The 13,970-nt window shown below is 48.7% G+C and overlaps 1 protein-coding gene across 1 annotated transcript; it reads right to left on the bottom strand.

Annotated features, from left to right (window-relative positions):
• Window positions 1-503: 503 nt before the first annotated feature.
• On the bottom strand, window positions 504-13,316 carry LOC144159847 (uncharacterized). Its single transcript, XM_077691514.1, has 3 exons — window positions 13,211-13,316; window positions 3,249-3,360; window positions 504-662 (listed from the first exon to the last, which is right to left on the bottom strand). Exons 1-3 carry the CDS (start codon window positions 13,314-13,316, stop codon window positions 533-535), a joined length of 348 nt encoding a protein of 115 aa, XP_077547640.1. The 3' UTR covers window positions 504-532.
• Between the last annotated feature and the right edge of the window lie 654 nt (window positions 13,317-13,970).

Below are 13,970 nucleotides of genomic sequence, written 5' to 3'. Positions count from 1 at the left end.
TATGCCGTGGTCACCTGCAGCTTTTCCTGGTTCCATGCCCTTGAGAGCCTTTTCAACTTCGTCTATGGTTATTAGTGAGACTTCGCAAGCTGAGCTTGTATACTCAGGAATTGCTTGTATACTCAGGAATATACTGAGGAATTGAACGGTGTTGTTCCCTTCTTCACTGCTGCTTCGACGACCTCGTAGAAATGTTCTACACCCTCATCATCGTAGTTAGCTGTTGGCGCATAGGCTTGTACTATCTTTAACCTGTACCACTTCTTTAGCTTGATCAACACGCCTGCTACTCTCTCTTTATGGCTGAAGAATTCCTCAACGTTCCCTGCTTTTACTCTGTGCATAGAAAAGCATCAATAGAAGTGCAGTAAACCGTTAAATATTGCTGTTCAGTATTTGCGAAAGCAAAATTAATTTATTTGGATTGCGCACCCCGATAAACTTTAAGGCGGAAAGATAATGTCAGAGAGGAGGTAGAGCGGCAGCTCCGTCAGGTTTCCCGGCACGAAGAAGGAGCGAGGGCGGGCAGCATTCAGGATAGGTTGATTTCATCCTCCGCCCTTTTGTCGCAAATCACTTGCCGGCAGCAGTGCGGGTAGGAACCCTTGAGTGAGATGAAACGGCAGCGCTCGTCGCAGTGCGGGCAGCTCACCGTTGGACACCTGCGGGCCGTGCGGTGCAGAGGCAATGAGCAAAGTTTCCACGCCCGCTGTATTGGCCCGTCTAGTGGCATTTGAAACATGTGGAAGCTGAAGCCACGTATGCAACATTAAGAAACCCAGTCTACGAGCATTTCGAGCTACCCTGCAGCGGCATTGCACAAATTATGGGATGTTGCACTTTTTGTGCGCCAATGGAAATGTTTTCTCAACTTTGACACCTGGTACAGTGGTGTGCAGTATATGTACCCTGAAGAGCAAACGTATCACCATGTGGCTCCTTCCACAGACCTGGAAGAGGTTCAGACAGCCACAGCTCTACTGGAGCGCAGCGAAATTCGAATCATTCTTGTTTTGGCGCCAGTATGTGCACCGTACATCAAGCAGAGATCCGAGGAGAACTAGACTCAGCCTCAGACTCTACACGAGGTGTCCAACCGGTCGTTAGTAAAGTGCTTTTTGAATAGCCCGTCCAGCGCCTCACAAGTGCACGTGGCCATAATTACCGCTCGCCAATGCTCGCTAACGCTACTCCATAACGGCGTCTTGATCTTGCGGCTTTTGGGCGGCTCCTCGTTCTCGTATGGCGCGGCGAGCATCACGTGCATTGGCACCATAACGGGCATCCGGAAGCATCGGCGCACCTACGTCTGGACTCCAGGAAGTCGCCCGGAATGTGCAGCCACAGCGGGCGGAGCAGTTTAGCGGAAATCAAGCTGCTAGCGAACGTGTTTGGCAGATTTGCGTTGACGAACTTAATTAACTTCCCACCGTCTGTTTTAAAGCGAAGCTTTATTTGCCTCTCTCGCGGCCTTTATAGGTGCTGCTGCTGGTGATGCTCTTCCCTGGCCCAATACTCCGCTGGGTGCCCGGCGGTTCCTCCTCCCCCGCCGCTCCGATGGGATGGAGAGGAGCGTCCTGAGGTTCTCACGAAACCACCAGATTGCGCGCTTGTCTCTGTGAATGCCGCACGTGCCCACCCGTCAGAAAAGTTGCGCGTAAACGTACGCGCAGCGCACTGGACATTCAGGCCCGAAAAAAAGAATTCACGCAGAGCAGGGAGGTCTTCGCTAACGGCGAAAAGTGGCGCAGACCGATAATTTCTTCTAAGTATGCTGGCAAGAAGGCGTGAGTCAAGGAAACAACACGTGGCGGCAATGAAAGACAACGAGCGCCGTGAGAACTGCGCCCAGGAGCGACGAGCCAACATATCAATGCCACACGCAGTGTCGTTTCAAACCAGTTTTGCGATGACATCCGTGTAATCATTTCAAAAAGCGCTACTTGAACTCTATTGTAGTTCTGAACTCTAATAGCCGTATTCTGGGTCTTTCCTTCACTCCATATGCTTCCTCGACTCGGCTGAGTGGAGCTTAGCGGAATGCTTTTACATGTGAAAATTGCTTTCAAGGATCTCCTCGACTGGAGGATGGAGTGGAGGAGGAATTCAGAATACGGGGCTGACATTTAGGACGATATAAAAATTACTGAAAGCTTCGCTTTACGTCGATTCACACATATGCGTGGATTCTTTGTCGACGCGACCTGACAGACGCACGCACTTTTGGTCAGGGCCTCGCGCAAGACAGCGTCGCTGCAAAAATGCGGACTGCAGACAATTTCATGGAAGAACTTCTTTATTTGTAAATCAAATTCATGACTGAACTGCAGTAGTTATCCTGACTGAAATGATTCCATCAAACTACAGTGCTCACCGCAACTTATATCCTATCCTCAACTACCTCGTCCTTAATGACCTTCGAAACCCGTCGTCTGCTAGTCGCGGGTACTTGCTAGAGGGATGTAAACACCCGGATAAGCGCACGAAGCAGGCTTTTTCGTCCCCGAGCCCTTTGTGTGCACGGCGGCATTATAACCTCGTAGCTCGATGGGTGCGATTATAAACGGCCGCGACCAGCACTGCGCGAACGGCGCATCATGGAAGGAAAGGCACCCGCATCTCAAGGTTAAGATACTCGCGCTAGCCACCAGACAGCGAGCGCAAACTTGTAGTTGTAAGAATGCAATACCCAAGAGGGCTTTGTTGTATGCTGGAGAATGGGAAAAAAACGCGTCAACGAAGGTTTGAGTGGAGAGCGCTTAAACTTTGACTAGTAAACAGTTAGGTGTTGCGCTTCGTCCTGTTTTCTAGCCTTTCTCGTCCTTCTTAAAAGTTTAAGCGCTCTCCACTCAAGCTATGCAGCACCAACTAGCGCCTGCAACCGTCATGTTCACGTCAACGAAGGTGTTTGAAGGGAAGCAAGGAATTCTCAAGGTTGGCTTTTTTACAGCACAAGGTATACGATACTTTCCGGAGGGACTTTGTGTTGACAACATGCCATAAAACTGTGACGCTTAAACTGTGCCATAAAACTGTGACGCGAGAGCAGGAAGACCGCTAGCATTTTTGCTTGTTTTGCAGAATATCGGTGCGAGAAAAAAAAAAAACCTTGATATGCTTGCGCGCGCACATCGCAGATTTCTTTAACTGTATCCTTGGGTGCCATAGTGGCGCATTGGTGCTTGCGGTGCTCTATTGAGAAAACAAGAAAGCATCCTTCGCTGTATCAAAACTCTGCGTGAACTGACCGTTTGAAAAGCACCATCTTATTTCGCACGTCGCAGATGACCATCTCGCAGGGGTTGCGGAACGTAAAGTTGGCTCCGTTGGGAAAGAGCAGGTGGCGGTAGACGCACGATCCTGCATCGTGCAAAACTGTGGTTAATCCGTCGCAACGCTGAGCTGCAAATAAATACTTTTAGAAGCAGGAACTCTGCGCGTTTCAGACAAACAGTAACGCCCCGATTTCATCCAGTTGGTACCACATTATTGCTATATGCATTCACGCCGTACCAACTGCACAAATTCGGTGTGTCATTGCCTCCATGTGGCATAGTAACTCCCATGTCTGTATGGGCTGATGTGGGAGTGGCCATACCCAATGTTACTTGTCTATGCACGTGCCAATGTTTATTTTCTGGTTCGGTACGGACGCATCCGGAGCCATTCCAACATTCGTCTTTGTACTCAATATGTTGAGAATATGCACCGAGCTAACTTTTGTTCTCCTTGAAGCTAAGCTGGCTTTCTTGCTCGTATCCAAGAAGAATTCTTCCCTTCTTTGTGCTTGGCGCGCGAACAGCATATGAAGGAACAGTAAAGGGGCACCGATAGAAGAATAGCGCGCATCGAGGCATACAGGGTGTTGCAATATTATCTGAACCACGATAAAACTGTTCTTCTGTTAAACTGGCAGCTTGCTGCGGTCACGCCGCTTCGCTGGAGAAAGCGTGTTTTGTTTTCTTGGTGGTATAAGTGACGCCAGCGTTCCATGACGTCCGTTCACCGGTCACGGCTAAAATAACCTATCGGCGTGCCACTAGTCGATTTCGGCGTTGAGTAAATGGGACTAGGAAATGCCATTGGTATGCATGATTTGAGCATAAACCCCCATCGCGAATTGTCGAGTAAGCGCTCAAGCCGCTCTGCCGATTAAGCAGCTTAAGCCGACTTTAACCCCTTCAAAGTCGGATTCCAACAACAGACGCATGCGCTGCTGGGAATATTGATTGATTAATTGATTTAACGTGCCGACGCAACGCAGGCGATGAGGCGCGCCGTAGTGGAGGGCTCCGGATTAATTTTGACCACCTGGGGATCTTTAACGTGCGCCGAAATCTCGAGCACACGGGCGTTTTTGCTTTTCGCCTCCATCAGAAAAGCGGCAGCCGCGGCCGGGAATCGAACCCACGACCTTGTGCTATGCGCTGCTGGGAATAAATTTGTCAGGTGCAATATATGCCGTTTGAAAGCAAGGTATGAAGGCCCTAGGACCTTTTGTTGAATAATTACATGAGGCTTTAGGTATCCCTTTAATAACACGCGTTATACCGCGATCCTCTAAATTCGTCTTCACTATAATACACAGAAGGTTTACTGGAAATACATTGCTAGAGGTATCACAAGGGAGCATATATGAAGTCCTTATACAAGGTTTTTCAGTGAATACTTTAAGTAACCTTTAAAAAATAGGCTTTCGGAGATAAAATTCTTTTTCTTGGGCGAAGTTATGAGGGTCCCTGGCGGGTGAAATATATATTCGAGGGTATATATCCCGCCACGATGAAATAAACCTTGTTGTTGCTAGTCAGCGCCTTGTCTTGTCAATCTTTCCTTCGTCCCGTTTAAGCGCTGTTATTCTCTGTCAAGTATGTACCAACAATCCCGCACTTTTGCAATAAAACAAGTTCCAATTGCTAATTAGGGTAACAATTAACCAGTACTTGTTAATTAACTTTTCAATGATTGCAGTTAGGCGTGTGATTCTAATGTAAAAATTGTAGAGCGTCATCAGTCGACCCTATATCCAACGTTAAATTTGCGGAAATGTAATTGCCCACAGAACTATGGGCGGAGTACGTCCATCCTCCGGACGTGTGCATACGGAGCTCGGCGGCTGCATTGTGCCGGACGTTTGGGAGTCTTCAATATCGAAGAAGAGCGCGATGTTGTCAACTTTATCGTGTAGGATCGATCCCTCGACGTTCAAACTATATTGCACCATGCAAGCAGCATGTTTCCCAATTGTGCTCGTGCATCGCATTTAGCGTTTGTTTCACACCGGGGCAGAAAACTTGTTGCTTCTTTCGAAGTTCCTCTTGCTGACCCACAACAGTCATGAACGTTGACACCGGCAAACATGGCTCGCGTGCAAAACCCACCCGCTTTCTCTCCCGTTTCTGTTTGAATTTGCGTGAAATTTCCACTTTTTCCTTTTATACTGACAGCCTTGCATTTCCTCGACATTGCCACAAAGCTGGCAGCACCACAGCGCACAGAAAGAAGGCAGCCAGAGGGGAGCAGAAAAATAGCCTCAGAATCACAGGATGACCACCCGACACAGCAACAAGGCAGAAAGAAAACAAAAACAGTGCGGGAAGCACGGAGCATGGCGAGCAGTCAGGAAGAAGTCGTGCTTGCCGAGAGCATTCCGCAATCTCTCCCTCGATTATGATACGTTTCGCTAGATGGCGCGGTGCATCGCCTGACGTGTCATCCTCATTGTGCGGAGCGATGTTTTTTGCCGCAAAGTATACCGAAAACTAAGCGTAAGATTTCTAGAAATGTCGGTCAAGATCCCCTTTCGTGGTCGCGGTGGCGTTATCCGATTTTCGGCAAAAATGTGAGCGTATTAAACGCACGAAAATGCCTTACTTCTTGGGGAAGTTGGCCGAGAATAATAAAAAAAAACGTCTAAGGCTGAGAGAGAGAGATAGAGAGGGGTGGGGGGTGGGGGAGAGAACTATTTAATGTGGGCTGGAGCGGCCAGCTCTGCTAGCGGCAGTGCTTGCTACGCCAGATGGGGGTGATTACAATGCAGTGAAGTGAATGTGAGAGATCGGGAAAGCAGCAATATAGAGAAAACAAAAGTTAAATAAAAGATGGCACGCAATGAAATGCAAGGAAAAAGCTCTAAATAAAGTTAAGTAAAAAAAAATAGAACGAATGGAGCCCATGAAGCGCAGAGCGCCTAACAAGACAAAGGAGTCAAAGCGTACATGACGACGCAAACGCGTACAGATGTAGCCATGAGCACAATGAAAGAATTACAAAATTTTGCCTAGTCCAGAATCTCGCAAAAAATGCAGCAGAATTTTTGTGCCTAAAGATGAGTCATTGTTGTTGGATCCAAGAAAGTGACACAAATGAAGGCTTGCTCCACGTCATACACGAGACAGGCAGCTAGCCGCTGTTACTCGCGCAGCGGAAAATCGCGGGCATATACACAAGTGCTCGGTAGTCTCGCGCACAGCGCACGTGGGGCACAGTACCAGGGGTGAATCCTTCCACCCTATTTCGAACTTGAAGCTTCGGGTGTAAGCCACGTTGAGACGCAAACGATGCAGTACACCTTCAGACGCTTTGGTTAGGTCGGGTGGAACACGGAATTTACAGAGGGTGTCAATTCCATGCAGAGGTGGATATCCGCTGCGAGGGTGCTGCCACTTCAACATTTGCTCACTCCAACCAGTTCGATATATAAGGGTACAACCATCCTCTCGAGAAAAAGGAAGCTGAGTCGTGTTGCGCAGAGAGTGGCCAGCGCTGGCGGCTGCGTCAGATATAGTATTTCCTTCTATTCCAGAATTTCCAGGCAGCCATTGAAGCACGATGTGATGGCTCGCGCGCACTACCGCTGTGTGTATTTCGCTGATTTCAAAACGTATTATGCCGAATCGTATCAACGAGATTCCACTGCACACAGTTTTACAGGGACACATGAAGACTTATGCAATCGTTTAACAAAAGGCCCCAAGGCCTTCCTACTTTGACATCAAACTGCACATATGGCGTCCAGAAAAGTGTCTTCCCAGCAATGCATGCGCCCGTGATAGAGGACCCGACTTTACAGGGGGTCGACGGAGCGCGTTCAGCATTTCTCCGAGAATTCCCACCTGTGGATAGTTTCTGCAAATTTCCTGATGAGACGAAAGCCGTTTTGCCACAACATTCACTTTTCTGGTATAGCTGCCCCGCCTACGGCTGCAGCAGACAGGTTTTTCATGAGGCCCGAAGTGTGGCAATTACGCTGCCGTTTTAAAAGTGGCTCAGGCAATGTTGGGACGTCATATCATGCAACTGCTTTTAGTTAGTAAAAACGTCTGGTTCTAAGCACAGAGTCGTTTTATACGAGACTGCATATATTTTTACCTCCATTTCGGTGCTTTCAGGGGTGGTGCGCAACGCTAGTCGGCGTTACACCACACTTGCTTTGGGACTAAATGGAAACTGGCCTTTCTGCGCATGCCCTTTTTCGCGCCCGATGTGTATGAGGGGGGGAACGTATGACGTTTAGGCCACTTGCGTGCATTACTAAGCGCGCATGCCCAGTCTAGACCTGCCATGTGTACACGTGCGTGCCTCGGCAAATGGTACTGGCGACGGGCACTTGCTGAATAGTCGGCTGGCTCGTTACGCTGCAGCAGGCTCACTAGATAATCAGAAGGCTCAGTGCGCGCTCACCCTATGGCTGGCTAAATGCACGGATGTGGTATTCGTGAAAGAGATCCGCAATAGGGACACTCAGGTTTAGCTATCCACCCCAACACCGAACACCGAACCCCAACGAACATCTATGCAGACATCCAAAACTCCCGCATATAACTTCCGCTCAGCCCCTTGCTCCACGAGATATCCGACCTCTTTAAAACCGGCCGAACCAACAACCTAGGAAGCAGATGCTTCGAACCTTGGTCTCTGAACACGAAGGGATGTGAGGCACTGAGCGTTCACGCGCAGCGCAACGCGAGTAAATAATCACGGAGATTCTGGCATCTCCAGCTGAAAGGCACAAACACAGAGTGCAACACCCACAACCCGAGGTTCCAGGGGATACCATACTATGCGAAAGAACAGCGCGGGGCGTTTCCTGCTTCACAGAGATGTCTAAACCAAAGACACTTCTCTAATGTGCATTTAAACAAAAACCGAACATCACCTCACTTGAAAATCAAATAAAGAAATACCGGGACCAGCCAAATGCATTCACTGCGGAGCTTATTTCCAAACGCCTCCCAAACTCCCGAAAGTAAGCGAATGACTGAAGAATCACCTCAAATTTTTAGATGCGAACGCATCTCATTCACTCGCCTTGTCCCTGCATCCATCCGGCGTTGTCGGCGTCCACCCCTCCCCCATTCTCCTCGCCGCGCCAGCTGCGCTCTCCGCCGCCCACCCCCTCTCCTCTCCGATAGCGAACACTCTCTCGCGAGGGGCATTGGATTGGATTGGCTTGGCTTGGCTTCGATTGGATTGGATTGGATTTGATTTGGATTGGATTGGATTAGAGTGGATTGTGTTGGATTGTGTTGCGTCATAGCCGCGGCAGACGCACTGGCGCCGCCGCGTCCCCTCACCGTTATGCGCGCTAAAAAAACCACTCAAGCACTGCAGCAAGACAAATGGAGAAATCAAACCACCACGCCGGAACGCACGCCGATCAACGAACGCCCGCGCAGCTCCCCTGCCGTGGTTTGAACCGTGGCGACACCGACCGGAGCGGGCGGAAACTATAATGGCAAACTGTTCGCATGGCGACGCAGTGAAACATCCCCCTCGAGAGGGGCACGATCAAATGCAGAGCATTTCCGGGGGCGCACGACGTTAAGTAGTTTGCGTTACGTTAATGTTGTTGCACTTGTGGCAACTGCTGACGAGAGAGCGCTCGTCAGCAGTAATTTGAATGAGTCAAGGATATAAGGCGCGTTCGTAGCCTCCCATTCTGTGTCGGCTTTGTGGCGCAGTGGGTAGAGCACCATGTACATTGCGTTCCGCCCGCAGGGTCGAGGGATCGAAACCAGGCGCCGGATAGTATTTTTTTATATAGTGTAGGGGGAGGGGTGCGGACTACGACTACGGACGCCTACGGACGTCAACGCGGGTGACATCGTGAGTTACTGAAATGCTCTGCATTTCAGTAAGCACGCGAGAGGCAGGAAGATGGTGAAACGTGAAATATGCCGTGAACCCCCTGCCGCGGCTATGACGCAACGTGGCGCGGCTATGACGCAACACAATCCACTTTAATCCAATCCAATCCAAATCCAAACCAATCCAATCCAAGCCAAGCCAAGCCAATCCAAGCCAATCCAATCGAATCCAATCCAATGACAGACCGACGGGGAGCGATGCGGACTACGACTACGGACGTCAACGCGGGTGACATCGTGAGTTACTGAAATGCTCTGCATTTAAAATACAGGGATGCGCCAAATGTGTTCACTGAGGAGCGTAACAAACATAGAAAACCTCTTATCGTCATACCCCGACCACTCGATAGACTCTAAATGACCATGGTCTTGCGAACCCACACGCACAATGCCTACCTTTCCAACTCACCACCTACTTCGTGAAAAGACGGGTGAGCTGATCTTGGGGCGGAAGACGAGCTCAAACTAACCGACCACTCGGAGAGTCGCCCTTCGATACAAGCGCCCTACACTAACGAAGCAGCTCATTCAATGGGGTCTCACCCGCCGCGGTGGCATGTGGCTAAGGCGTTGCGCTGCTGAGCACGAAGTCGCGGGTTCGATTCCCTGCCGCGGTGACCGCTTTTATGATGGAGGCGAAAAGCAAAAACGCCCGTGTGTTCGAGATTTCGGCGCACGTTAAAGATCCCCAGGTGGTCGAAATTAATCCGGAGCCCTACACTACGGCGCGCCTCACCGCCTACGTTGAGTCGGCGCGTTAAACACTACAATCAATGGGGTCTCATTCATTCATTTGTTCGCCAATTCCTACGACATGCTGCGTCCTTTCCTTTCACGCGCAGCTGGGAGTGTGCTTTCGTGGCCATGAAGGAAATCCGCTGTTGGCGCACTGCCTGCACTTCGCTAAGACGAGAGCTGGACGCATGCTACCATACCTGTGAGGGATAAGGGAATCGGTGTGCTCAGGCCTGCGCATCGTAGTCGTCTGGTGCGCACTATCATAGTCACGGGTATCTAAAACAAGCGAAGATACCGAAGCTTTGAAATGCGCGCTCATACAAGGTGCTTAAAAAGTGGCAATCTTTTTTCCTTCACTACGTGTAGGATCTGTTTTACATATACAGATTGTTGTATTTTGAGCAGTATTCATTAAGAATACGAGTAGATGACCTGGCGTTATGAACTACATTGCGTTTTTTGAAGCCCATCAGTGCCGTTTTTTTTAAAGGCTGTGAAGACAAAATGCAACTCTGTTCAGTGTGAAAGAATTAGCCTTTGGTAACTAACTCAGCTCCATTCAAGCTACGAAAGGTTTTTACACGAAAAAAACGCAAGAAATATTGACGAATGTTCAAATTGGGCACTACAGTTACGCATAATGATCGAGTGGTGCAATATGATCTAGCACTAAAAAGTTGACAGTGTGTTAGCTGCACGTTATCATGCAAATCATGCCATCAAACAGAAGAAGCGTCCACTCTACGATTGCCCAGTCAGGTTTCTTGGTGGTATATATGTGAGCGGCCGTTAATCGCGCAAGCAGTATTCTGTGACATCATAGAAAAATCGCAGGAAAATGGCTGGGGAGTCACCACTGCTCCATATATGTTTTCTTTAATATATCGAATATTCATTTGAAATCTGCAAGAAAATTGGTATCCTTGTTATCGGGACAAAGCAGTCTTTTTAATAAGCCAAACTAGTGTTTTGTCTTCACGGTCCTTTTAGGAAACAATAAAGTGCTAAAGCAAATTGGCGTGTATCAGTAGGGTACGCTGCCAACTATACAGGTGTATAGGCGCGTCCATAGAGATAACACGGCAGCGCGTGGAGCACTCCGAAGTTCGCCACCAGCGGCGCAGCAAGAAGCACTACAAAACCGTAGCAGGCCGCAGGCGGTTAGCTCCACCTCTGGCGATGATTTTGCACTGCTGCAATATTCCCTCGGCGCTAGTCGCGACACTACTCGTGACACAATCCGTGACATTACTCGACACGGTTACCTGTAACAGTGGCCGCACTTGTACCCCTTGCGGGAGCAACTGTTGGTTGACAAGCCGGAAAATGTCGAAAGCCCGAAAACGCGCCCATTGCTGCCCCATACATTTTTGGACCACCTCGGACCATCTGAAACTGTAAATAGTTAGAGGGACTGGCAGGCCATGTTTAAATGTTTTCTGAGAAGAACGCAATAGGGCTAGAACCTGACAGTAAAAAATAAGCATCTCTGACAACTTTTGTTCAATGCATATACCTAAACAAGCATAAACTTCAGCTATTACACCGAACAAACTTCGCCACTGCTGCATGCGGGAAACTTCTTCAGCTGTGATTTTGGTCAAATATCTTGCGTCGTTGTAAAAACGCAGACTAAAGACTTATACCCGTTAAAAGCTAGCACCCCGTCCTACCGGCAGCGTGCAAAAGTCACAGGCTGTCAGCGCACTCGAGTGCGCGACTCAGCCGGCCGTCAGCTTTGAACCTGGCTAGCCCCCATATTCTCTACCCACTCTCCTGCGTGGCGGCAGGGCATAGCGTCTTTGGGTTTTTCGGCACTAGGTCGGTTCGCTGGGTGATGGCCCCTTTTACGTCGTGAAAAACAGAAGCAAAACTAGAGAGGAAAATGCTAAAGTTAAGTCATAATTCTTAAACAAACAAGGCATCGTTTGTGCTAACAAGCAAAACCAGGGCAAAAGTGCTCTGACAGATGTGATGTTTCAGTTATGACAAAACGTTATGGCCTCTTTAAACGTTAGGTCCTATTTCGTTTGGCGTGGGCAAACTTGGTTTTCTCCTGATTGCTGGCCATGCGGGTGGCAGTTCCGAATCTAGATTCCAGTGCGCCTTTCGCGTCGTTCATTAAAACGAGGTGCTGCTTCTTTTCTGCGTGCGCGGTGGTTGAGAAACAGACGTACGAAAGCGTATGACCTCTCAAGAGACATTAGACATGCAGGGCTAATGCAACCAGCGAAAACCCCTATTTTGTTAACATTAAGAAACCATAAGAATAGCTTTGTTGTAGCCCATTCACATGAAGTGTGGCCATTTGAAATTTCGTTTTCAAATACGGCAAACAAGAAAGAAAAAGAGAAAAAGAAATAGCGATATAGAAAGAATAGGAGCAATAAATATATAAATAAAAGGGGAAAGGAAGGAAGAAAGAAATGAGGAAAGCGAGAATTGTGTTTGACAGTTCCTGCTTTGCAACATGGCCTGTTAGCGTACATTGTTGCAGAATTTATAATAGACGTGATGTCTGTAGATTCCGAAAATTTGGAAGAATCGGTTAGGATGACAGTGACGTGATCTGATAAAGAGAACATTCCGGTATCTCAACCTGACCTGATTGACAAATTTCCTGAAGCTGTGAGAAGTTGGGTTTTGAAGATGATATTGGATTGCGAAACCTTTCTAAGGGACCCATCTCATTCCAAAGAATATTTCAGGCCTGCCAAACTCTACAGCTTTGTTTTAGGTGCTGCAACCCGCTGAAGCAACGCAACCTCTTCAACTGCCACACATATTTCGTAAGCGGCGCTCAGTCCTAATCACAAGCAAAGAGAAGGTGCGTTCTGACCTATTTTCTTGACTTTTTTTAGTGCTTGTCTTGTACTTACGAAAATTGTTGGGAGGAAAATATTACTATAGAATCCACCCGGGAAGGATATGGTATGCATAATGCAGCGCTGTCTTTTTTTTTCTCATAAAAAATAGTTGCATGTAGCTTTAGGTTCACCCCACAAGGAGACCTATACTGGTGCAATGCGCTAATGTAAATGCAAGTAGGGTCTAGTTGGCTAGAATTCACCCTAGAATCCACCCGGGAAGGATATAGTATGCATAATGCAGCGCTGTTTTTTTTTTTTTTTTTTTCATAAAAACACTTGTATGTAGCTTTAGGTTCTACGCACAAGGAGACCAATACTGGCGCCATGCGCTAATGTAAATGCAAGTAGGGTCTAGTTGGCTGGCGAAAAGCAACGTACAAACGGTTGACTGCCACTATACCTCCATTAGCCGGCGTAAAGAAAGCCACCAGAGAAAGCAGGAGCCGAGGGTACCTGAGACGAAAGTCCACTCGGACTCCTCGCTGGCCACAGCGAACAGCGCCCACCCGCCCACCGCCATTAGGACGCAGGCATAAAGAGTGGGCCGCGGTGAAAACATCTTCCACTTTGTCTTCTGCTGCCTGCAGCGCTCTGAGCATTGGAGAAGCGATTCCGAGCGTGTTTGTGAGATCGTCATGCCCCGAAGCAAGCTTTCGCAGCTAAAACGAAATTGTTTATGAGTAGGTTGGCGTTATCGGGGCCCTGTACACTGGCAACCAGACGGATGTATCCTAGTATGGAGGTTTTGTGTGGCCCTCTTACCCTTTTACCCATGGTTATATTACTTAGGTTATGGCAATACATTTTTGAGCGAATATTATCCTATATGGCGAATTCCATAGAGAGAACAGGAGCAGCGGCGTCGTATAGTGAGGAATAGTTGGCAGAACACTTCGGAGCACTTGGGAGCACGGCCACTCCACCTGCCAATGGATACTGCACGCACCCGGAGAGCAGGTGGGAGAGGGGAAAACGACGAGTGAAGAGGCCTTTAGAAATATCACCACGCTTGGAAGGAGAACGACCCCCTTCCGCGTCTGAGTAGCTTGACACCGTCTTCCTAACATATGCCTCCACCTTCGGCCTTTGTTCCGGCATCGAAAACAGGTGGTGAAACGCTGCTGCGCACACTTCGTCGTCATCGTCGCTGCTGCTACTGGTGGTACTGCTTGAACTTGACTCTCACGTTGAGCTCCAGCAGCTCTCGCTGCTG

This window comes from Haemaphysalis longicornis, unplaced genomic scaffold (genome assembly GCF_048455015.1).
Source record: "Haemaphysalis longicornis isolate Haplotype H1 unplaced genomic scaffold, Haemaphysalis longicornis Haplotype H1 scaffold_1, whole genome shotgun sequence".
NCBI classification, from domain to species: domain Eukaryota; kingdom Metazoa; phylum Arthropoda; class Arachnida; order Ixodida; family Ixodidae; genus Haemaphysalis; species Haemaphysalis longicornis.
This window is presented reverse-complemented; position numbering and strand designations above follow the sequence as displayed.

Excerpts from the sequence above, each read along its gene's own strand:
- LOC144159847 (XM_077691514.1), bottom strand. The coding sequence starts at position 13,316 with ATGTTTTCACCGCGGCCCACTCTTTATGCCTGCGTCCTAATGGCGGTG. Across the intron at positions 3,361-13,210 it reads CGAGTGGACTTTCGTCTCAG|GATCGTGCGTCTACCGCCAC; the intron begins GTACCCTCGGCT and ends TGCACGATGCAG. Across the intron at positions 663-3,248 it reads AAGATGGTGCTTTTCAAACG|GTGTCCAACGGTGAGCTGCC; the intron begins GTCAGTTCACGC and ends CACGGCCCGCAG.